This window comes from Convolutriloba macropyga, chromosome 2 (assembly GCF_964194025.1).
Source record: "Convolutriloba macropyga chromosome 2, txConMacr16.3, whole genome shotgun sequence".
Classification (NCBI taxonomy): Eukaryota; Metazoa; Xenacoelomorpha; order Acoela; family Convolutidae; genus Convolutriloba; species Convolutriloba macropyga.
In genome coordinates, this window is record NC_134469.1 from 57,315,664 (window position 1) to 57,340,544 (window position 24,881).

At 33.9% G+C, this 24,881-nt stretch overlaps 3 protein-coding genes across 3 annotated transcripts in view; 1 reads left to right on the forward strand and 2 right to left on the reverse strand.

Annotated features, from left to right (window-relative positions):
• The window catches only part of LOC142334531 (cleavage and polyadenylation specificity factor subunit 3-like), a 139,821-nt gene that overhangs the window by 80,046 nt on the left and 34,894 nt on the right, over positions 1-24,881 (reverse strand). Inside the window, exons 2-4 of the mRNA XM_075382630.1 lie at positions 5,173-5,226; positions 4,298-4,457; positions 3,858-3,921 (exon numbers count right to left, since the gene is read on the reverse strand). Coding sequence (XP_075238745.1) covers positions 3,858-3,921; positions 4,298-4,455 — 222 coding nt within the window. The 5' untranslated portion in view covers positions 4,456-4,457; positions 5,173-5,226. The remainder of the gene's footprint in view (positions 1-3,857; positions 3,922-4,297; positions 4,458-5,172; positions 5,227-24,881) is intronic.
• LOC142334530 (uncharacterized) overlaps positions 5,459-24,881 on the forward strand; it is a 45,233-nt gene continuing 25,810 nt past the window's right edge. Inside the window, exons 1-2 of the mRNA XM_075382628.1 lie at positions 5,459-5,947; positions 20,830-20,953. Of these exons, the coding sequence (XP_075238743.1) occupies positions 5,914-5,947; positions 20,830-20,953 (158 nt within the window). The 5' untranslated portion in view covers positions 5,459-5,913. The remainder of the gene's footprint in view (positions 5,948-20,829; positions 20,954-24,881) is intronic.
• Positions 21,059-23,608, reverse strand: LOC142334529 (lysosomal cobalamin transporter ABCD4-like). The gene has a single exon (XM_075382627.1). It carries the CDS (start codon positions 23,186-23,188, stop codon positions 21,242-21,244), a length of 1,947 nt encoding a protein of 648 aa, XP_075238742.1. The 5' UTR covers positions 23,189-23,608; the 3' UTR covers positions 21,059-21,241.

Sequence of the window (24,881 nt, forward strand, 5' to 3'; positions counted from 1 at the left end):
TATATGATCGTGGCAGCTAAATTTCATATAAATACGAGCTGTCAAAAATAGATGTTTGATAGAAAACGATTCTAGACCGAAATCAGCGGAAAAAAGAAAAACATTGCTAAAAGTTTTAGAAAAAGACATCGCACAAATAAATCATTTCAATTTTTGATTGCCGAAAACCTCGATGAGACCAGAAATAGCCTTAAAAATGCTGCACGTTCAACAGTAACAAGTAACAAATCCAAGTATAACCGAAATAGAGAACCTGGTAACAAAAATTTAATATATCAAAAATAAATGATGCAATTTATTCAAAAAGGTGTCAGCAGTTCTTAGGTATCAACTTTAACAAAATAGAAAAAAAAGTGGGCTAAAAACATATTTGGAGCCTCTCTGATTGAAAAAATCCGAATGTTGAAAAATTCAGCAAATTTTGAGCTAAAATTATCGAATCAAACAAGTCAACAACCCTCCAAGTGTTTATAGGAATAACCGAAAACATAATAGTTAAAAAAGAACTCTCAGCAAAGTCGCAGATAAATTTAGAAATAAATCCAGAAAAAATGAACAAAAACAACGGACATAATTCTAATGTCCAAAAAAATAAACCTCCAAAAATTCAAGAACATCATTTTATATTGAATGATATTACTAACAACTCTCTACGATGAATATGTATATCAATCAAAATGTCCAGATGAATGACTGTTACTGTGATAAAAATTTGCCTATTTTTCTAATCCAAACAAACAACCTAATGGTTTTTTACAAACGGCACTCGAACCAAATGATAGAGAGCAGTTTCAAGCATCAAACTGAAAAATCAAAATTTGTGAAACTCTTTAATCACTGAGTTGGTCTTTTTATCTCAATGGTCCTGTCTGAGTCTCAATTGAGGCTCATGACCATGGCTTCTTCTTTTGGACTTTTTCGAGTTTTTTTAGTCTAAAAATGGACATTTTTACTACATGATTTACTCCGGAACCCGAAGAAAGTGCAAACAACTATTTCAAAACAATTTCTTTTTAATGTTGAACGAAATTTTCACATCAAAAATTAATTAACTCCCAAAAATTTCTTCATACTAACAAGCACAATTTCCAGCTAAATTCAAAATCAATTTGTGTTGCCGAATTGTTTGAACCAACTCGTTTGGCTAAAATTGTAGTTAAATTTTTAAAATTCAGCAATTTTTTCGTTTTTCACTAATTTTTTTACAAATTGGCCAGCAGTATAGACATTAAAACTGCTGATATAATCTTCTTTTCCTCCAGTTTTTAACAGCCGGTTCCTAAGTAAGTGATCTGAATTTAACAATTTGGCGGCCTTCGGATAATTTAAATCGACTATAAAAAACTGCAAAATTTATTTTCGATATATTACTATTTTCGTGTGCCAATATATCTATTACTTAACAACCACTCAGCTATTGTAAAGTAGGTTTTGGCATCATCGTTCAATTTTGCGATGAAAAATGATTCGGATTGTATTTTGGTTCTGTCTTTTATCAATTTTTTTTTTGCATTTTTCCGTCCTAATTAAAGTCAGATCCGTTCTCATTAAGAGATTCTGTAATTGAGATCAATTTGCCAATGAGGCCCAATGAATAAACATTGTGTTTTGTTAGTAAAGCTCATGGTTTTCATATCTCCAAAACGTCTGTAAAATTTTAGATAACTTTGTTTCGGCAGCATTTGTTGCTTTTAGTGATCTTATGACTCAGCCTATCTAATCAGAAGTCTTGCTTGCTATCTAAAGAGCTTTAAAGAAACTCTGCGTATTTCTAAATACTGTAGGATATCCTTTAATAATTAATGCAGAGGAGATGAAGATCCCAAATAACAGCCTTGAAAAAGTTAAGACTTTCTATTCCTTTTATCACTCAAATTTGCAGAACTTTACAGGAGAGCAAAGGCACTGATAAGAAAAATCCTGGCCTCAATCATGCTTGTTGTTGAAACCCACTCAATTGATTTTGTCGAACAGGACGTGTTGAGCTAAGAGTTGAACTGACGTTTCGAAGACTTGCGATTATTGCAATAGTTGTTTTTCTTGAAATAAGCACCAGTTTCTGACACCAGCTCTCTATTTTGTTTTGAATGGTACAAGAATACCTCAAAGCCATGATGAATTACTATAAGCTCTTCAAATAAACTAATAGAAATTTACAAAAAAAAAAGACGTATGAGTAAACGCTAAATTTTGTCGATGCACTCAATTTAACCAGAAAGTTAAATAAATTTACTTTCAGTGCGGGAAATTTTATGTCAACTTGTCAGCCAGAGTCATCATAAAACGGAATTCCAAACAGAACAAAACGAAATTTAAAGAAAACTAATAACAAGCAATTTTAACGTAGCCAGCAAAGAATCTGAATATAGCTGCGATAGCTTTCTAGACATGTAGTCTCATAATATCAATGAAAAAATAATACCAACGATAATGAAAAACAAGCCGTGATATCTCAACTTGATAGACTTAATTTTTCAGAACCGGCCCTCAAATAACCAATTAGAATGAGGCATCCTCATTTGACCTTAAATCGTCAAATTAGGATAACTAAAGTCAATTCGAGAGTAAGGATAGTCATTTTATAGAGCGAGTTTCACGTTTGACTGAAAAATCATTCACAATAATGAACCAAAACTCGTTGCAATAAGAGCGAAAAATGACAAAAAATTATAACTCAGACAGCGCAGTAAAAAACTGCATGGATGAATGAAAAGCTCAACGAAAGCATTGCGTCATATGGCGATAGCAACAATTTTGACGATGACATGAACAAACGTTTACGGAACAATTTCATATTCAATTCCAAGCGACGTTATTGATACTAATGAAGCAAACAAAAGATTAAAAAAAGGATTGAGAAGCCAGATGAAATTGTCAAGAACTGAATTATATGAAAAAATAATACCAATATCATAGCACGAAAACATTGTACTATTGGAAATATACTACCTGGCAACCCCGAAAAGTAGCCAACATATCCAAAATGGACAAAACTGACAAACTGAAAAAAACAGAAAAGAATAATAATTGTGCCGATAAAACTTGTCTCAATTTTAATCAGCGCATTTCCCACACAACTCCATAAGACTCAAGTTGAAAAAAAAAATTCCAAATTTGCAAGAATGTTTAACAATGAATAAAGTTTCTTCATTTTGGTGTCACAGCATTTAAAGAAGTATTACTTAAATTTATCTCTTGTTCGCAAAACCTTAGATTAAATGAGGTCAACTTATCGATAAAGGAGAGAGATAAAAAAAATCAAACTCAACAAATCATTTCACAAAATCTAGTCGAAAACTTTTTCAAAAAACTTCAAACATTTCCGGCAGATTCTTAGAACTGCTTTATGTTCCATAAAATTACCAAAAGAGCAGCAAAAAACACAAAAGGTCAGAAATCACAAGTAAATTCTGAAAAATCAAAAAGGCAGAGCAAGAAAGATAAACATCATTAGCACCAATTATCATAGATAGTTATGAAATTTAAAATTTGCCAGACTAAGGATGAAGAATTACGGATACAAGACAGGAAATAGAAAGGAAAAGGTATCTTTATATTGTGTAAATAACAAATAAAGTTCAGAAAATAGTAGAACAACACGCAAATTTAAATTTAATTGGTCTTGGACGGATGACCGAAATAACTATTGTAACTAAAAAGTTAAATTTAAAATTCGTGTAATATAAAAACTCTGTAGTATCAACCGCAGAGGGTTTTATATTAGAGAAGCTGCTATCTAAAAAATTCTGCAATAAAACTTAACTACAAGTAAAATAAATAAAAACTGAAAAATGAGCAAACAAAACGGCATATATCTAGTCAGTGCAAGCACCGTCAATTCTAAAAATTATTCTTACCATAATCTTCTTTGTTTTATATTCGAGCATGATACATGATCTTCCCACCTCCTGGCCAGCTCCCCTAAAATGAAACATTTATCTATTCTGCAATCTATATAATTGATATTTCTTTGGAGTGTCTCAATTTTTGAGAGCTGAAATTTTAGTTAGTTCTGATTGTTCAATTGTTTTAATTTCAAATGATAAACTTTGAATTCATCCGACAAGAAATGGGACACTTAGGAACAGATCCGTTGATCTAATATTTCTCTGACTGGTGCAGTTCTCTCAAAATTTCTCATACCATCTACTGTTTTGAACCACTGCAAATGTTTTGATATGTTATGCACCAGAAAACAATTTAATATAATTTTTATTATAAACTGTCGGTTGAAAAATTGAAGCAATTCTTATCATAGAGCCTCATTGGCTCAGTAGAAAAGCGTATTAGAACTAACAGAGGAGTGATTGACAGGTAGTCAGAGGGATCTCTTTCAGATCCGTCGGGAGCTGTCACAGTCACGCCAACACCACCCCCGACACCTCCATTTTCAACAGTGGTAGGCTGTTGCTGTTGGCCAGGCAGAGTAGAGGCAGAATTGGAGACGGCACTCATTGCTTTATTTGGCAAGTAGACACAAAAAACGTGCAACAAAAAAGTAAAAACGTTAAAGTAAAAACAAAAAATTATAAAGTTCCCAACATCCTAACATAACCGACTATCGTCGGGCGAATTGTTCTCAAACGACCGGCGCCCAGTTGGCTTCGTCAGTAGCTAGCCACGGTTTAAAGAAGCTAGCTTTAGCTTAATTGAAGTGGCGTGAGGTCAGCGCAGCGGTGGGGGTGCACCGGGGGGCTGATGGGGGTGGGGAGGGGCAACAGTGGGGGGGGGGGGGGGGGGGGGGGTCTTTGGCTACACGGGGCCCTTACGGCCTGAACGATGTGTAGGGGTAGGGATGGCGGGTTGGGTTGGTGGGGGGTCAACTTCTTAGAATCACCTTTCACACCATAAGTATAAGTCTCCTAACAGTTTGTCAATCGCATACTTGGAGACCAGGGAGCTGAAAGGCTCTAAGAGCAATTAATGCCCGCTGGGCGCTACATGTTTATCCCGTTTTTGAGGACGAAAAGTCAAATGGGTCAGACAAAAAATCGGTCACGCGAAAAATCGCGTTAAAAAATACCGACAATCATCAGTTGATCTCCAAGTAATATAAACCTCGTGCACTAATTTATGGCCCCGCTGGACTTAGTCAACCGACCCCAATGCACCTTGTACCAATACTCATACTGACTCTTTTCATGGTCACAACTAATCTTTGTGTCTACTTACAAACAATAGCAGTGTGTCAAGGATAATAAGAGAAAACAAGAAGAGCAATTCAATCTGAAAAAAACACTGATTATAGCTAAGGTCCATCGGATCTATTTTCGTTTGTGCTTCCTACAGTTCAGTACGTTATGCACCCCCCCCCCCCCCGTTGCAGAGCACGCGCGATTGCGGAGCAAACAATATGCACACATGAAGCAGGGGGCACAGTCGGAGAAGCTCCGGTTCCAATCACACTTTTAAGGAAAATTTTCAAATCTCATAGCGCATTTGACATCACATTTCCTGAACCGCTTCCTTGCCTTCAGCGTTACCAGCGACAGACAATTAACAACAAAACGTACCTCCAAATAGCCCCTAGGCATTCATAGCATTCACTTTGTGCATAATGTGTTTAATTGAGGCAATCATAATGGCGAATAAGGGGGAAAGACTCCACTAATACCTGTCTGTCAAGCATGTACGTAAATGCAGGTGATGACAGCGCTTAATCAGTCTCCACTTTTGTGGCTCAAAGCTCACTAACAATGGCCACAAACAATACCTAACATTGTCCTTAGAAAAGCTAAACAATGATGGTATTAGCAGACAAAAAGCAATGCATTTCAATTCATAAACCACGCTCATACTGACTTTAATTTCATTCGTTAGATCATTGTTCCAGTTCATTACTTTTATTTCGACTCAAAAACAGTTATCATTCAACATCTCCAGGCATTCATAGCCAACTGGTTCTTAGAAGCAATGTCTCTCAATTACGTCACAGTAGAAATGACGCGTACAGTGGACTTTGTCTTCCCTCGGAACAGATTGCTCTCATTTTTAATAAACAAGCCAATATCTTGATACAAACATAAGACTAGAGACCACAACGCATTTGCATTAAAAATCTAATTTATCTATAAAGATGTTCTGCTATTCAATTTTACCATTTCAATAATTTCTGTAATTTTTAAGTTAGGTCAGTCAAAACATGAAAGCAACAAAACTTTCTTATTTCTAAAAACAAACTTCAAGCAAGCGTGTAAAAGATTTTAGATCGTCTAAAAATCTGATGAAAGGCGTACCCTGCTGTTGGCGCCGCTTCAAATCAGCAACAAGAGCCATCCAAAAGCAAGAAATAACTTTTGAATCTAGAAAAACTTTGAATTTTTCAAAACTCAAAAATGGTCAAAACTGAGAATTTTTACAAGCTGGGACCGAAAAATTGTACACCTCCCGATTTTGAGAAGGGAAAACATGAACAAACCGAGGTTAGAGCAAAACGTTAGGGTAACCTTTAAGCTATTCATGGACTCAACGAACGTTATGGCATCAAACCCACAAGTGTGGCTATTAGCACTTGTATGGTGCAAAATTGGCATTTTTGGTATTTTTTCATTTATTGTTAAATTTCTTAAGTTGTTTACTTTATGATACCTTAGGTTATCATTAAAGGTCAAATACCTACATTTGAGGCATTTAGATTTACGTATTAACCATGCAAGCTTATGTCAACAAAAGTAAATATTGCAGTAATTTGACATTTACTATGTAAACAATGACCTAAATCACTTTACTTGATTACAGCAATGATATTATTAACCTGATTATTTACTTTAACCGAATTGTTTGAATAGTGCAACCATATTGTATTTAGAACCATTATAAACTGTTACAAAGAGCAGTTGGCTCTCAGATTGGACTAAATTTTGATTCAACAACTTTAGTATTTTTTGATCAATTTTGCTAGATCTTAAGATATTCCGAGTTTTAAGTTAGTTGAGCTTTCTTGATCAGAAGTTAACAACATTACCAGCATTGGCTGAAGCCTTACAAACTTCAGCACGAGATTGAATATGGATTATCACCAAGGATTTTCTTAACATCAATTAAAATTAAAGTTACAGTCCTTTAATACGTCCGAGCGACTAATTGTTTCGACGAGATTATTAGACAGACGGACTCAGTGAAGAACCAGGCCGGCGTAAAGCTCGAGAACGAGGCTGTGATATTTCGGTTCTGCTGAGATTCTTGAGCAGCCGCAACACCTGCGCAACCAGCTAATTTTTCAACCTGTACTGTAAGGCGTGTCTTATTAGATCTGATATAACAGATCCAATAAGACTTTATATTATTTGAATAATAGATATTAATTGAATATATAAAATTTTCGAGATAACTAAGATATTTTCTTTTCCAAAAACAGGCTCACATTAAAAATATCAATCATGGGATAGATTTTCGATAAATTATAGAGAAAAACACAGTGAACTGATTGTTTCAACACAAATTCAAGCTTAAAACAGTGAAAATAGTTCATAATTAACAAAATAAATTTTAAAAAAGGAAAATCGCAATTGAATCAAGGCAAATAAAGATTTTCTGTGCAAGTCAAACCAATCGCTCCAGCCTAGACGTTTCTGCCAAAAAGACTTTAAATGGACAGATGTGTGTTCGTGTTATATCCAAGGATAAACATCAAACACCCTCGCACACATATGTCCATATATAAATAAGTAAATACCTACATACCCACACAGACACACACCCACACACGTGCGTGCACACACACAACATCCATAACAATAAAAATTAAATTTTTCCCTAACATTCTCTTAAATGCATCTCCCAAAAAACTAAAGCTTACAAAAATTACAAAAAAATTACAACACCTCAAACTCTAACGAAATCTGATAACAGAAGAGAAAAATGCAGGTTAGCTTTGAACAAAAATGCGGAGCCGAAAAGCTTCCACGAATAAAGTACACTTAGCCCAAAATCTAATTGGCACAGAAAGCAGTGAATGTTCACATTATCGAAAGAAGAATGTGGAAAGTAACTGATAGTTGTGTGGACAAGGAGGCTCGGCAATGTGCGTTTGTACATAATAATCCGAACCCAACCACTCACGTTCTTTGCATAAGTATCTACCAAATCAAGCGATAGAAAAATTCAAAACAACAGTAAAGGACAGATCAAGCTTGGCAAATTGAAACTCAATGTATTCCCAAATTCGGACAAACATATATACCAATGAGACTCAGAATAGTGTTATTTTTCTATTCACTAGAACAAACAAAAATTGAAGTAAATAACACATTTTGCATTGAGCTCAAATAAGAAAATAAAACAATTTCTCAAGCAGAACAACAACGTCCAGTAGGAACTATTTCCCCCAAACAATAAAAATGATATCCTGAAATTCAATGCAATTTTCAAACAAATATTCAAACATTAAAGTCCTTCAAGAACAAAACCTTGATTATTATCCAGCTTGGTTAAACCCTATGCAGTTTATTTGGGTTTTGCATTATCAAATTTCGTTATTTGAATGGAGAAATTTGTCATTAGACTAGGAAAAATCAATACAATATACGGCAACAAACGGCGCCAAGAACTAAAATTTAGCGTCATAGTGTTAGATTTCAGCAAAAATTTTGCTCATCGAGCTTTATTTTGATCCGGGGGTCGTCGGCAAAAACAATCGCGAAAAAAAAACAAAAATCAGAACAAACGCCATTCTTCGAAATACTATGTTGAATTTAGTCGTAAAAAATCAAACTATGTTGATAAAACTAAAACTACTTATAATCAAAAAGAATGGTTTTCAGAAAGCAGGCAGGAAACAAACAAAGCTGATTTTTCAGGAAACCCAAAAGCTTTTGAAAAATTAGAGGCGACAAGTTACAAAACAAGTAAACTGATACTTAAACAAGTCACCAAAGTTTTAAGTAAGCACAAATTTCAAAGTATTTAGCAGCTGAAAACAACAGGAATCCTTCCTAAATTGCAGCAACTAACAAATGAAGGCATGCCTAAAAAATCACTACAGTTTTTAATTGTAAATGGTGCCTATTTCAGTTACACAAGCAACAAAATGACACTACAATGAATGCAGTAGACATTGACGAGACCTTACCACTGAGATGTAAACATAAAAACGGAGAAACTGAAAAATCTGGTCTTTTTTAAAAAAGGTAACGAAGTCAAAAAATCTCATTAGATCTAAAAGCAATAAACCGACCTTAATAGTTTTTTTTTGGTAGAAGTAGCTGGGAATTTGCCTTGTTGAGACTGATATACAGAACGAAAACAAAACGGCGAAGAAGAGACAAAATTCAAAAGTCAATATTTTCGAAGACGAACGACTACAAAGTTAAAAATGCATAAACAATTGACTAAAACAAACATAAATTCATGCTTCTTAGGGCAGTCCAATGCTCGTTTCACTAATGAGATTGAGTGATAATACCACAAGAACAACAAAAGCGCAAAACTAGTAACTGTCTAAACAAAAACATAGGTGTCTAAGAAAAACCATAAATTATCGACTGCTAAAACTTCTTGAATTCAATTATGCCTTATAGGGGAGCCCAATAATGCCTTCAACAAATGCATTCTAATGAAACAAAAAGGAAAACAAATATGGGGAAGCAAAAATATTTAAAATTCACAAAAACACAGTGTCAAAGCAAAAAAACCAATAACTAGTAATAAAAAAGACCAAAAACTAAAATTAAATCATAAAAACTTTTAAAAACGAAACAGGTCATCAATGAAACCATTACATAGGTTCGGTCGTGGTTTAAACCATCAGTTACATCTTGTTTAAACTTAAAATCATAGCATAGCTTATACTGACCATATCTTAAGTTTTACATTATCAAAATTTCATTAAATTGACTCCGAAAACTTCTCATTAGAGTAGGACAAATCCATACAATATACCGCAACAAACGGCGTCAAGAACTGAAATTTAGCGGCGTAGTGTGAGACTTCAGCACAAATGTTGATCTTCGAGCGTTATTTTGATCCGGTTGTCGTCGGCGAAAACAATGGCGAAACGAACAAAAATCAGAATGAAGGCCATTCTTCGAAATACTATGTTGAAATTAGTCGAAAAAATCAAACTATGTTGATAAAACTGAAACTCTTTATAATCAAAAACAATGATTTTTGGGAAAGCCAGGTAGGAGAAATAACCAAGCTGATATTTCAGGAAACTCGAAAGATTTTAAAAAATTAGAGCCGACAAGTTATAAAACACGTAACCATATACTAAAAAACGTCACCAAAGATTTAGGTCAGCAAAAATTTCATAGTATTCAGCGACTGAAAACAGCAGGAACCCTTTCTAAATTGCAGTGACCAACAAATGAAGGCATGCCTAAAAAATCCCAAAAGTTTTCATTTGTAAATCGTGCCTAATTCAGTAACACAAGCAACAAAATGGCACTACAATGAACGCAGTAGATATTGACGAGACCTTACCACTGAGATGTTAAAATAAAAACGGAAAAACTGAAAAATCTGGTCTTTTTTTGAAAAAAAGGTAGCGAAGTCAAAAAATCTCATTTGATCTAACAGCAATAAACCGACTTTAATAGTTTTGGTAGAAGTAGCTGGGAATTTTCCTTGTTGAGACTGATATACAGAACGAAACCAAAACGGCGAAGAAGAGACAAAATTCAAAAGTCAATATTTTTGAAGACGAACGACTACAAAGTTAAAAATGCACAAACAATTGACTAAAACAAATAGAAGTTCATGCTTCTTAGGGCAGTCCAATGCTCGTTTCACTAATGAGATTGAGTGATAATACCACAAGAACAACAAAAGCGCAAAACTAGTAACAGTCTAAACAAATACATAGGTGTCTAAGAAAAAACCATAAATTATCGACTGCTAAAACTTCATGAATTCAATTATGCCCTATAGGGGAGCCCAATAATGCTTTCAACAAATGCATTCTAATGAAACAAAAAGGACATATGTGGAAGCAAAAATATTTTAATTCACAAAAACACACTGTCAAAGCAAAAACCAATAACTAGTAATAAAAAGACCAAACATTAAAAATAACCCTTAAAACATTTTAAAAACGAAACAGGTCTTCAATGAAACCATTATATAGGTTCAGTCGTGGTTGAAACCATCAGTTACATCTTGTTTAAACTTAAAATCATAGCATAGCTTATACGGACCTTATAAGTTTTAAATTATCAAAATTTCATTAATTTGACTCGAAAAATTTCTCATTAGAGTAGGATAAATCCATACAATATACCGCAACAAACGGCGTCAAGAACTGAAATTTAGCGGCGTAGAGTGAGACTTCAGCACCAATATTGATCTTCGAGCGTTATTTTAATCCGGTTGTCGTCAGCGAAAACAATGGCGAAACGAACAAAAATCAGAATGAAGGCCATTCTTCGAAATACTATGTTGAAATTAGTCGAAAAAATCAAACTATGTTGATAAAACTGAAACTCTTTATAATCAAAAACAATGATTTTTGGGAAAGCCAGGTAGGAGAAATAACCAAGCTGATATTTCAGGAAACTCGAAAGATTTTTAAAAATTAGAGCCGACAAGTTATAAAACACGCAACCATATACTAAAATACGTCACCAAAGATTTAGGTCAGCAGAAATTTCATAGTATTCAGCGACTGAAAACAGCAGGAATCCTTTCTAAATAACAGTAACCAACAAATGAAGGCATGCCTAAAAATCACTAAAATTTTCATTTGTAAATGGTGCCAAATTCAGTAACAAAAGCAACAAAATGGCACTACAATGAACGCAGTAGATATTAACGAGACGTTACCACTGAGATGTAAACATAAAAACGGAAAAACTGAAAAATCTGGTCTTTTTTAAAAAAGGTTACGAAGTCAAAAAATCTCATTAGATCTAAAAGCAATAAACCGACTTTAAAAAAAGTTTTAGTGGAAGTAGCCGGGAATTTTCCTTGTTGAGAGTGATATACAGAACGAAACCAAAACGGCGAAGAAGAGACAAAATTCATAAGTCAATATTTTCGAAGACGAACGACTACAAAGTTAAAAATGCATAAACAATTGACTGAAACAAATATAAGTTCATGCTTCTTAGGGCAGTCCAATGCTCCTTTCACTAATGAGATTGAGTGATAATACCACAAGAACAACAAAAGCGGAAAACTAGTAACAGTCTAAACAAAAACATAGGTGTCTAAGAAAAAACCATAAATTATCGACTGCTAAAACTTCATGAATTCAATTATGCCCTATAGGGGAGCCCAATAATGCTTTCAACAAATGCATTCTAATGAAACAAAAAGGACAAATATGTGGAAGCAAAAATATTTTAATTCACAAAAACACACTGTCAAAGCAAAAAACAATAACTAGTAATAAAAAGACCAAACATTAAAAATAACCCTTAAAAAATTTTAAAAACGAAACAGGTCTTCAATGAAACCATTATATAGGTTCGGTCGTGGTTGAAACTATCAGTTACATCTTATTTAAACTTAAAATCATAGCATAGCTTATACGGACCTTATCTTAAGTTTTAAATTATCAAAATTGCATTAATTTGACTCGAAAAATTTCTCATTAGAGTAGGATAAATCCATACAATATACCGCAACAAACGGCGTCAAGAAATGAAATTTAGCGGCGTAGAGTGAGACTTCAGCACCAATATTGATCTTCGAGCGTTATTTTGATCCGGTTGTCGTCGGCGAAAACAATGGCGAAACGAACAAAAATCAGAATGAAGGCCATTCTTCGAAATACAATGTTGAAATTAGTCGAAAAAATCAAACTATGTTGATAAAACCGAAACTCTTTATAATCAAAAACAATGATTTTTGGGAAAGCCAGGCAGGAGAAATAACGAAGCTGATATTTCAGGAAACTCGAAAGATTTTTAAAAATTAGAGCCGACAAGTTATAAAACACGCAACCATATACTAAAATACGTCACCAAAGATTTAGGTCAGCAGAAATTTCATAGTATTCAGCGACTGAAAACAGCAGGAATCCTTTCTAAATAACAGTAACCAACAAATGAAGGCATGCCTAAAAAATCACTAAAATTTTCATTTGTAAATGGTGCCAAATTCAGTAACACAAGCAACAAAATGGCACTACAATGAACGCAGATATTAACGAGACGTTACCACTGAGATGTAAACATAAAAACGGAAAAACTGAAAAATGTGGTCTTTTTTAAAAAAGGTTACGAAGTCAAAAAATCTCATTAGATCTAAAAGCAATAAACCGACTTTAAAAGTTTTAGTGGAAGTAGCTGGGAATTTTCCTTGTTGAGAGTGATATACAGAACGAAACCAAAACGGCGAAGAAGAGACAAAATTCATAAGTCAATATTTTCGAAGACGAACGACTACAAAGTTAAAAATGCATAAACAATTGACTGAAACAAATATAAGTTCATGCTTCTTAGGGCAGTCCAATGCTCCTTTCACTAATGAGATTGAGTGATAATACCACAAGAACAACAAAAGCGGAAAACTAGTAACAGTCTAAACAAAAACATAGGTGTCTAAGAAAAAACCATAAATTATCGACTGCTAAAACTTCATGAATTCATTTATGCCCTATAGGGGAGCCCAATAATGCTTTCAACAAATGCATTCTAATGAAACAAAAAGGACAAATATGTGGAAGCAAAAATATTTTAATTCACAAAAACACACTGTCAAAGCAAAAACCAATAACTAGTAATAAAAAGACCAAACATTAAAAATAACCCTTAAAAAATTTTAAAAACGAAACAGGTCTTCAATGAAACCATTATATAGGTTCGGTCGTGGTTGAAACTATCAGTTACATCTTATTTAAACTTAAAATCATAGCATAGCTTATACGGACCTTATCTTAGGTTTTAAATTATCAAAATTTCATTAATTTGACTCGAAAAATTTCTCATTAGAGTAGGATAAATCCATACAATATACCGCAACAAACGGCGTCAAGAAATGAAATTTAGCGGCGTAGAGTGAGACTTCAGCACAAATATTGATCTTCGAGCGTTATTTTAATCCGGTTGTCGTCAGCGAAAACAATGGCGAAACGAACAAAAATCAGAATGAAGGCCATTCTTCGAAATACAATGTTGAAATTAGTCGAAAAAATCAAACTATGTTGATAAAACCGAAACTCTTTATATTCAAAAACAATGATTTTTGGGAAAGCCAGGCAGGAGAAATAACGAAGCTGATATTTCAGGAAACTCGAAAGATTTTTAAAAATTAGAGCCGACAAGTTATAAAACACGCAACCATATACTAAAATACGTCACCAAAGATTTAGGTCAGCAGAAATTTCATAGTATTCAGCGACTGAAAACAGCAGGAATCCTTTCTAAATAACAGTAACCAACAAATGAAGGCATGCCTAAAAAATCACTAAAATTTTCATTTGTAAATGGTGCCAAATTCAGTAACACAAGCAACAAAATGGCACTACAATGAACGCAGTAGATATTAACGAGACGTTACCACTGAGACATAAACATAAAAACGGAAAAACTGAAAAATCTGGTCTTTTTTAAAAAAAGGTTACGAAGTCAAAAAATCTCATTAGATCTAAAAGCAATAAACCGACTTTAAAAGTTTTAGTGGAAGTAGCTGGGAATTTTTCTTGTTGAGAGTGATATACAGAACGAAACCAAAACGGCGAAGAAGAGACAAAATTCATAAGTCAATATTTTCGAAGACGAACGACTATAAAGTTAAAAATGCATAAACAATTGACTGAAACAAATATAAGTTCATGCTTCTTAGGGCAGTCCAATGCTCCTTTCACTAATGAGATTGAGTGATAATACCACAAGAACAACAAAAGCGGAAAACTAGTAACAGTCTAAACAAAAACATAGGTGTCTGAGAAAAAACCATAAATTATCGACTGCTAAAACTTCATGAATTCAATTATGCCCTATAGGGGAGCCCAATAATGCTTTCAACAAATGCATTCTAATGAAACAAAAAGGACAAATATGTGGAAGCAAAAATATTTTAATTCACAAAAACACGCTGTCAAAGCAAAAACCAATAACTAGTAATAAAAAGACCAAACATTAAAAATAACCCTTAAAAACTTTTAAAAACGAAACAGGTCTTCAATGAAACCATTATATAGGTTCGGTCGTGGTTGAAACTATCAGTTACATCTTATTTAAACTTAAAAATCATAGCATAGCTTATACGGACCTTATCTTAAGTTTTAAATTATCAAAATTTCATTAATTTGACTCGAAAAATTTCTCATTAGAGTAGGATAAATCCATACAATATACCGCAACAAACGGCGTCAAGAAATGAAATTTAGCGGCGTAGAGTGAGACTTCAGCACCAATATTGATCTTCGAGCGTTATTTTGATCCGGTTGTCGTCGGCGAAAACAATGGCGAAACGAACAAAAATCAGAATGAAGGCCATTCTTCGAAATACAATGTTGAAATTAGTCGAAAAAATCAAACTATGTTGATAAAACCGAAACTCTTTATAATCAAAAACAATGATTTTTGGGAAAGCCAGGCAGGAGAAATAACGAAGCTGATATTTCAGGAAACTCGAAAGATTTTTAAAAATTAGAGCCGACAAGTTATAAAACACGCAACCATATACTAAAATACGTCACCAAAGATTTAGGTCAGCAGAAATTTCATAGTATTCAGCGACTGAAAACAGCAGGAATCCTTTCTAAATAACAGTAACCAACAAATGAAGGCATGCCTAAAAAATCACTAAAATTTTCATTTGTAAATGGTGCCAAATTCAGTAACAAAAGCAACAAAATGGCACTACAATGAACGCAGTAGATATTAACGAGACGTTACCACTGAGATGTAAACATAAAAACGGAAAAACTGAAAAATCTGGTCTTTTTTAAAAAAGGTTACGAAGTCAAAAAATCTCATTAGATCTAAAAGCAATAAACCGACTTTAAAAGTTTTAGTGGAAGTAGCTGGGAATTTTCCTTGTTGAGAGTGATATACAGAACGAAACCAAAACGGCGAAGAAGAGACAAAATTCATAAGTCAATATTTTCGAAGACGAACGACTACAAAGTTAAAAATGCATAAACAATTGACTGAAACAAATATAAGTTCATGCTTCTTAGGGCAGTCCAATGCTCCTTTCACTAATGAGATTGAGTGATAATACCACAAGAACAACAAAAGCGGAAAACTAGTAACAGTCTAAACAAAAACATAGGTGTCTAAGAAAAAACCATAAATTATCGACTGCTAAAACTTCATGAATTCAATTATGCCCTATAGGGGAGCCCAATAATGCTTTCAACAAATGCATTCTAATGAAACAAAAAGGACAAATATGTGGAAGCAAAAATATTTTAATTCACAAAAACACACTGTCAAAGCAAAAAACAATAACTAGTAATAAAAAGACCAAACATTAAAAATAACCCTTAAAAAATTTTAAAAACGAAACAGGTCTTCAATGAAACCATTATATAGGTTCGGTCGTGGTTGACACTATCAGTTACATCTTATTTAAACTTAAAATCATAGCATAGCTTATACGGACCTTATCTTAAGTTTTAAATTATCAAAATTTCATTAATTTGACTCGAAAAATTTCTCATTAGAGTAGGATAAATCCATACAATATACCGCAACAAACGGCGTCAAGAAATGAAATTTAGCGGCGTAGAGTGAGACTTCAGCACAAATATTGATCTTCGAGCGTTATTTTAATCCGGTTGTCGTCAGCGAAAACAATGGCGAAACGAACAAAAATCAGAATGAAGGCCATTCTTCGAAATACAATGTTGAAATTAGTCGAAAAAATCAAACTATGTTGATAGAACCGAAACTCTTTATAATCAAAAACAATGATTTTTGGGAAAGCCAGGCAGGAGAAATAACGAAGCTGATATTTCAGGAAACTCGAAAGATTTTTAAAAATTAGAGCCGACAAGTTATAAAACACGCAACCATATACTAAAATACGTCACCAAAGATTTAGGTCAGCAGAAATTTCATAGTATTCAGCGACTGAAAACAGCAGGAATCCTTTCTAAATAACAGTAACCAACAAATGAAGGCATGCCTAAAAAATCACTAAAATTTTCATTTGTAAATGGTGCCAAATTCAGTAACACAAGCAACAAAATGGCACTACAATGAACGCAGTAGATATTAACGAGACCTTACCACTGAGATGTAAACATAAAAACGGAAAAACTGAAAAATCTGGTCTTTTTAAAAAAGGTTACGAAGTCAAAAAATCTCATTAGATCTAAAAGCAATAAACCGACTTTAATAGTTTTAGTGGAAGTAGCTGGGAATTTTCCTTGTTGAGAGTGATATACAGAACGAAACCAAAACGGCGAAGAAGAGACAAAATTCATAAGACAATATTTTCGAAGACGAACCACTACAAAGTTAAAAATGCATAAACAATTGACTGAAACAAATATAAGTTCATGCTTCTTAGGGCAGTCCAATGCTCCTTTCACTAATGAGATTGAGTGATAATACCACAAGAACAACAAAAGCGGAAAACTAGTAACAGTCTAAACAAAAACAAAGGTGTCTAAGAAAAAACCATAAATTATCGACTGCTAAAACTTCATGAATTCAATTATGCCCTATAGGGGAGCCCAAGAATGCTTTCAACAAATGCATTCTAATGAAACAAAAAAGACAAATATGTGGAAGCAAAAATATTTTAATTCACAAAAACACACTGTCAAAGCAAAAACCAATAACTAGTAATAAAAAAGACCAAAAATTAAAAATAAATCCTAAAAAATGTTAAAAACGAAACAGGTCTTCAATGAAAACACTATATAGGTTCGGTCGTGGTTTAAACCATCAGTTACATCTTGTTGAAACTTAAAATCATAGCATAGCTTATACTGACCATATCTTAAGTTTTACATTATCAAAATTTCATTAATTTGACTCGAAAAAATTCTCATTAGAGTAGGATAGATCCATACAATATACCACAATAAACGGCGTCAAGAACTAAAATTTAGCGGCGTAGTGTTAGACATCAGCACAAATGTTGATCTTCGAGCGTTATTTTGATCCGGTTGTAGTCGGCGAAAACAATGGCGAAACGAACAAAAATCAGAATGAAGGCCATTCTTCGAAATACAATGTTGAAATTAGTCGAAAAAATCAAACTATGTTGATAAAACCGAAACTCTTTATAATCAAAAACAATGATTTTTGGGAAAGCCAGGCAGGAGAAATAACGAAGCTGATATTTCAGGAAACTCGAAAGATTTTTAAAAATTAGAGCCGACAAGTTATAAAACACGCAACCATATACTAAAATACGTCACCAAAGATTTAGGTCAGCAGAAATTTCATAGTATTCAGCGACTGAAAACAGCAGGAATCCTTCTAAATAACAGTAACCAACAAATGAAGGCATGCCTAAAAAATCACTAAAATTTTCATTTGTAAATGGTGCCAAATGCAGTAACACAAGCAACAAAATGGCACTACAATGAACGCAGTAGAAATTGACGAGACCTTACCACTGAGATGTAAACAAAAACGGAAAAACTGAAAAATCTGGTCTCTTTTAAAAAAGGTAACGAAGTCAAAAAATCTCATTTGATCTAAAAGCAATAAACCGACTTTAATAGTTTTAGTAGAAGTAGCTGGGAATTTTCCTTGTTGAGACTGATATACAGAACGAAACCAAAACGGCGAAGAAGAGACAAAATTCAAAAGTCAATATTTTTGAAGACGAACGACTACAAAGTTAAAAATGCATAAACAATTGACTAAAACAAATATAAGTTCATGCTTCTTAGGGCAGTCCAATGCTCGTTTCACTAATGAGATTGAGTGATAATACCACAAGAACAACAAAAGCGCAAAACTAGTAACAGTCTAAACAAATACATAGGTGTCTAAGAAAAAACCATAAATTATCGACTGCTAAAACTTCATGAATTCAATTATGCCCTATAGGGGAGCCCAATAATGCTTTCAACAAATGCATTCTAATGAAACAAAAAGGATAAATATGTGGAAGCAAAAATATTTTAATTCACAAAAACACACTGTCAAAGCAAAAACCAATAACTAGTAATAAAAAAGACCAAAAATTAAAAATAAATCCTAAAAAATGTTAAAAACGAAACAGGTCTTCAATGAAAACACTATATAGGTTCGGTCGTGGTTTAAACCATCAGTTACATCTTGTTTAAACTTAAAATCAGCAGAGCTTATACTGACCATATCTTAAGTTTTACATTATCAAAATTTCATTAATTTGACTCGAAAAAATTCTCATTAGAGTAGGATAGATCCATAGAATATACCACAATAAACGGCGTCAAGAACTAAAATTTAGCGGCGTAGTGTTAGACTTCAGCACAAATGTTGATCTTCGAGCGTTATTTTGATCCGGTTGTCGTCGGCGAGAACAATGGCGAAACGAACAAAAATCAGAATGAAGGCCATTCTTCGAAATACTATGTTGAAATTAGTCGAAAAATCAAACTATGTTGATAAAACTGAAACTCTTTATAATCAAAAACAATGATTTTTGGGAAAACCAAGCAGGAGAAATAACGAAGCTGATATTTCAGGAAAATCGAAAGATTTTTAAAAATTAGAGCCGACAAGTTACAAAACACGTCACCAAAGTTTTACGTCAGCGATAATTTCATAGTTTTCAGCAACTGAAAACTGCAGGAATCCTTTCTGAATTGCAGCAACCATCAAATGAAGGTATGCCTAAAAACTCACGTAAGTTTTTAAACTCAAAATAATGTTTAAACTTGTATAGAGGTTAGATCTTGTTTGAACTTAAAATCATAGCAAAGCACCAGATCTCACGTTTCAGCTTTAAAAACATTTGCAATGAATTAAAGAATTAAAAGAAAACATTAAAAACAGTTGAAATGCCTCAATCGAAAAAAACGTCTCTCTCAACTTTTAAAAATAGTTAAAAATTTTTACGCTTGACCACACATTATTTTGCTCCGTACTATTCTGGCATTATCGAAATCATTGCTTTTAATTTGAATTCAAATTATAAACTCGAAAAAAAGTGAATATCTGAACATCAAATGGGGTCGGGAACAAGAACTTGCTAAATTGAATTAAAATACCAAATCTTCTACTCTTTTCCGCAAATTGTTCCGGTACAAACTTAAAAGAACACTTGAAATAGAAAAAATGGATAGGTCCCGAATATACATTGGAGAGAGAAATTCATGCACAATTGACAAACCGGCTACCGAAATAAGAAATTTACTGTTCAAAAATTTCGAACTCATCTAAAAACATCTACTATTTAAAAAAGCCAAATCGCAATTTTCTGGGCAGGACAAAACCATGTTCCAGCCGAAAAATTTCTACAAAAATTTATACTGAAGAAGGTAGCAATATTGAAACACAAAACGTTAAACACTTTCGCACGCATACATACATACATACATACATACATACATAAATAAACACGCACGCACGTACTCACACACAAAACTCCTAAAAACACGCAGCCTTAATGTACAGCCACTCACGCATACATTAAAAGACACACCTCAAACATTTACACAAATTTTAATAATATGCATGCTGTAGGGTAATGGCATTTGTACGTGATGTGAATAGAAAAAGAACGCTAAAAATTTTCACCTTTAATGGAAAATTTCTTTCAACGTACCATTTAGTTTTTAAGAGTTTTCCATTGATACCGAATTTGTTTCTACGCAAAATATTAATCGGACAGAGGCGTCTCAACAAAAAAACAATTAAAGGGCATAAAATTCAAACCCCACAATTGGAGTTAGATTTAAGTGGAGTTAGAATGCATAACATTGCGTAATGATAATTGGTTTACTTAAAAAAAAAGTTCACTACACGCATGTCTTATAACAAGCTATCATTAAATCATTCATTACCGCTGATTTATTAGCCACAATATTTGTTACACCGGTGGCATCTTACAGACCTGGATATGTTACGGAACTACCCAAAGTTCATCACGACAAGAACAATGGCAGGTTTGTCTGTTGATATCATTATTCAATCATATATCACAGAGCGTATACTCCTAGTTTCTACTTTTCCGTTTCAATCTTCAACAACTGAACTGATAGCTTTGAAAATTAAACCAAAATAAAATTTATTGATACAGTATATGATTCTATCTGTTGGTTAAAATCAGCTCCATTTAATGTCAGGATATCAGCTTAATTTTTTTCCATAATTGGTTTTCTCATTTTGACATTTGATAAGAAAATGATTGAAATGCCAAAACAACGGCTGATGCAAGAAATCTATCACTTTCACTACATGTAGCGAGTAAATTTCCAAGTTTTATCAGCAGATAGCTGTAGTGAGGAGTTATGGTACTCGTTCAGTGCACTAGAATGAGCTATAGTAATATACGATTCGATTTGTTCATTAGTCGACAAAATTTTATAAATTCTCGACTGTTCGTCCGCGCTCACAGCACTAGTAGCCTCGTCCATAAAGAGAATAGTCGGCGGGTTTAACAAAACTCGTGCAAAGGACAAGCGTTGCGCTTCACCTTGTGAGAATACTGAACTCCAATCCCAATCATGATCATCCGTTAATGATCCACAACGTTCAATTATGTACTCCAAGTTAAGCAACTTCAACGCTCCAGTCGCTTTGCTAATATTTTCCTCTGATATTTCCGTTATTTTGGGATAGAAAAGTTGTCTCAAGAGAGATCCTTGGCAAAAATATGGCGTCTGAGGCAAGAAAGTTGTCCTAATATTACTCCCAAACGTAATTTTTCCAGTCTGAACTTGCCACATTGAGTTTAAAACTCGGAAAAGAGATGACTTTCCAACCCCATTAGGGCCCGAAATTATCAACCTATCACCGGACGCTATTTTCAAACTGAGATCTTTGATCAATATTTCGTCGTCCAGTGAGTCGCACGAACCAACCATTGATGTGCACTTTTCCCCACCAGGTAAGCCGAAGGAAACATTTTCAACACTGAATAGGAAGTCCCCGTTTGAGTTGTTGTTGTTGTTGTTGATAGAGCATTCTTCGTGCACCTCAGGATCAGTGGAAGAGGATCCGCGTCTTTCATCGACTAAAGAGTTTTCGTTTTGGGCACTTACGTTACCGTAACCATCATCATCATCATCTTCAGATTTCAAAGTTACGTGAGGTTCTTTTTTCAGCAGCTCGTTACTTCCCTGCATAACTTGAAGAGTTTCTAATAATTCACCCACCCTGTGAGTTACACCGGCTATTTCTGATATTTTATTTGAAAGATCGATCAACTGGCTGAAGCAGTAGATCAAGTATAAAGATTGGAATGCGTATGCGGATACTAGCTCCGATCTCTCCCCCGGAGTCTTGTAATCGAAGTGACCTCTGAAAATCGGAACAGCTATCACTAGGTAGCTTTGTATGGCTCCCATGTAATCATAGAACGAAGTAAATGATTTCACGATAAATTGAGAGAAAAACAGTCTGGTCTGAATGTTAATCAGTTGGTCTAACCTTTGGTCAGCGTACACCGATTCGTAAGATTGTCCCCGATAGAAAGCTATGCTCTGGCAGCAGGATCTTACTCGCATATGGAAGTAACGGAAATTTCCCTCAGCAAGTTCCTGTGCCACTGTTTTTGTTACCACGGGCCCCATCAAAAATTTGTTTACAACGGTTCCAATGCAGAACACTCCAAATATCACTAACGGTCCGTAAACCCCAGTAGTTAGATAACATTTATACGCATAATAGGCTATGGTGAAGGGTGATAGCAGGAGCAATGGAAACATAGATGAGAATGTCGACAACATTTTGTCCAAATCAGCTGCAATTCTCTGATCAACATTGTCAATAAAGTTCTCGGAGCTTAAGGTTGAATTGATATGAAAGTAATTGAAGCCAGTGAAGTATATCTTATGCAGATGCTTACACATATTTTGACGCCAGTGAACGTAGAGAATCGAAGATGCGTAAATCACAACCGCATTCACAACAGACACGGCTGTCATCTGAACCAGAGCTTGCCATAGAACCCCTTGGAAATCCGAAAAATTCTGATCAACCAGAGTTTTCGTAAACTTAGAAGCTAGCAACCCAACATAATACACCAGAATTTGTTGCAGAATCGAAACCAATAATATGAAGAGCGAAAGCGTTAGAGATAAGACACCATTTGAAAGTCTCAAAACTTCGAAGAAACGAGCAAAGAAGAGTAAGTTGATTTTGTAGTGAGACTTTTTGGGCGATAGGATTTTCGCCATTTCAAGTTAAGTTCAAGTCAAATGCATCAAAACACAAATCATTAGTCAAAGTAACTGAAATGAAATGAAATAATTAAAGCTGTTACTTTTATATTTAACCCCAGCGACTGAGAAAGTATCAACGCAGTTAACTGAGTAAACAAAGATATAAACAAATTCAGTTCAATATCATGGTCAAATTTAATTCAGATGTTAGCGAATAGATGATCAATAAGTTCAAAACTATCTGTCAAGAAAAGAAACGTTTCGTCAAACTGTACTCTGACGAAATCGCATGTAAACTCTGATCTAATATTTCTTCTTAATATTGTCTAATAATTGAGACAAGCAATGAACGCAAAAAAACCTCAAAAGGAATTTTCCTTCAACAAGTACTGAAGTACTGTAATCTAACACTATATATGAGCATAACTCAAACAACTACTCAAGTAATACCATACCACTCAATCTTTTGAAAGTCAATATTTCACGCATTTCGTTAACAGTCTCCGGGATTTGAATTTTTTGAGTGATCAATCTACAAAGCAAAAACGTCTTAGGGCAAAAATTCTGGCAATAAGCATGCAGAACTAGAGAGAAAAATTAGAGGAATTTATAAAGGCCTATGCCTTTGAGTCAATTGAAACTCCAACGCAACCTTATTGTTATTTTGTGGAAGGGGAATACTTCTTAAATACAGCTGGTTTTCAGTTAGTTTGATGCAATCAATAGAATTATTGTGAAGCTTGAAAAATGTATTATTAGAAGGCAGCCCATTGATCAGGTGCAACATAAATTAATTGGAACTTTTCTCGAATTTGGCTTTTTACGCTGTTATCAAGGTTGAAGTTTTGAGTATCTTCTAAATTGACATAATTTTTGGCCACTTTGCAATATTTTGGACATACGTTTTCTCTTGTAAAAATTTTTTGACAGGGGCAAAAATTATGCTGGCCCGACATGGTTTGTGTTCAGACAATTTTCGACACTTTTTTGAGGACATCACAGACTAAGTTTTTTGTAATTTGTAATTATTTAAAATTTGTCGACATAAAAAACTGTGCAAGCGTTAAAAAATAATTTGAATTCTTCGTCTTTTCTAGTCGCACGATTGCAAAAAAATCTACTACTAAGAAAATTTTAAAGAAAATTGTCAAAGTGATGAACATTGAAAAAGAAGCCGTCAGTTCAATATCCCAAAAACTCTTTCCAATATTCTTTTTAGCAGTTTAAAGAATGCAGAAAGGGCAATCTTATTAACCGGCAGTCCTTCAGTTCTGAGTATTTATGCTTAACAGCAAATATTTTTTTCCTTGTTTCCTTGTGCCAAAAGAGAACATCAATTTTCAACAAAAATTTATTTCATCTAATGCTGCTCAACAAAGCTGAAAAATTAGATACTCATGAAAAACCTCAAAAAATACACAATCAAAGCTGAAAAATTAGATACTCATGACAAACCTCAAAAAATACACAAAATATCACAATCACTTTAGTGCCATCAGACTTCTGCAAAAGATAGCAAGAAGACTCCCCTTACAGATCGAGAGCTGCAAACCGTGGCTTTCTACAATCAAGCTTCAAAAAAGGACTAGTGCAGCAGAGTTTATAAGAAATAAGTTTTCCTCTGAATTCAATTTCTAAACTAAGTTTGATTTTTATATTTCTTTCTAAGCGTATCTTGGAACGTCTAAAAAACTTTAAGCTATTAAAA

Bases quoted from the DNA above. Each gene is read 5' to 3' on its own strand.
- LOC142334529 (XM_075382627.1), bottom strand. From the start codon at position 23,188: ATGGCGAAAATCCTATCGCCCAAAAAGTCTCACTACAAAATCAACTTA.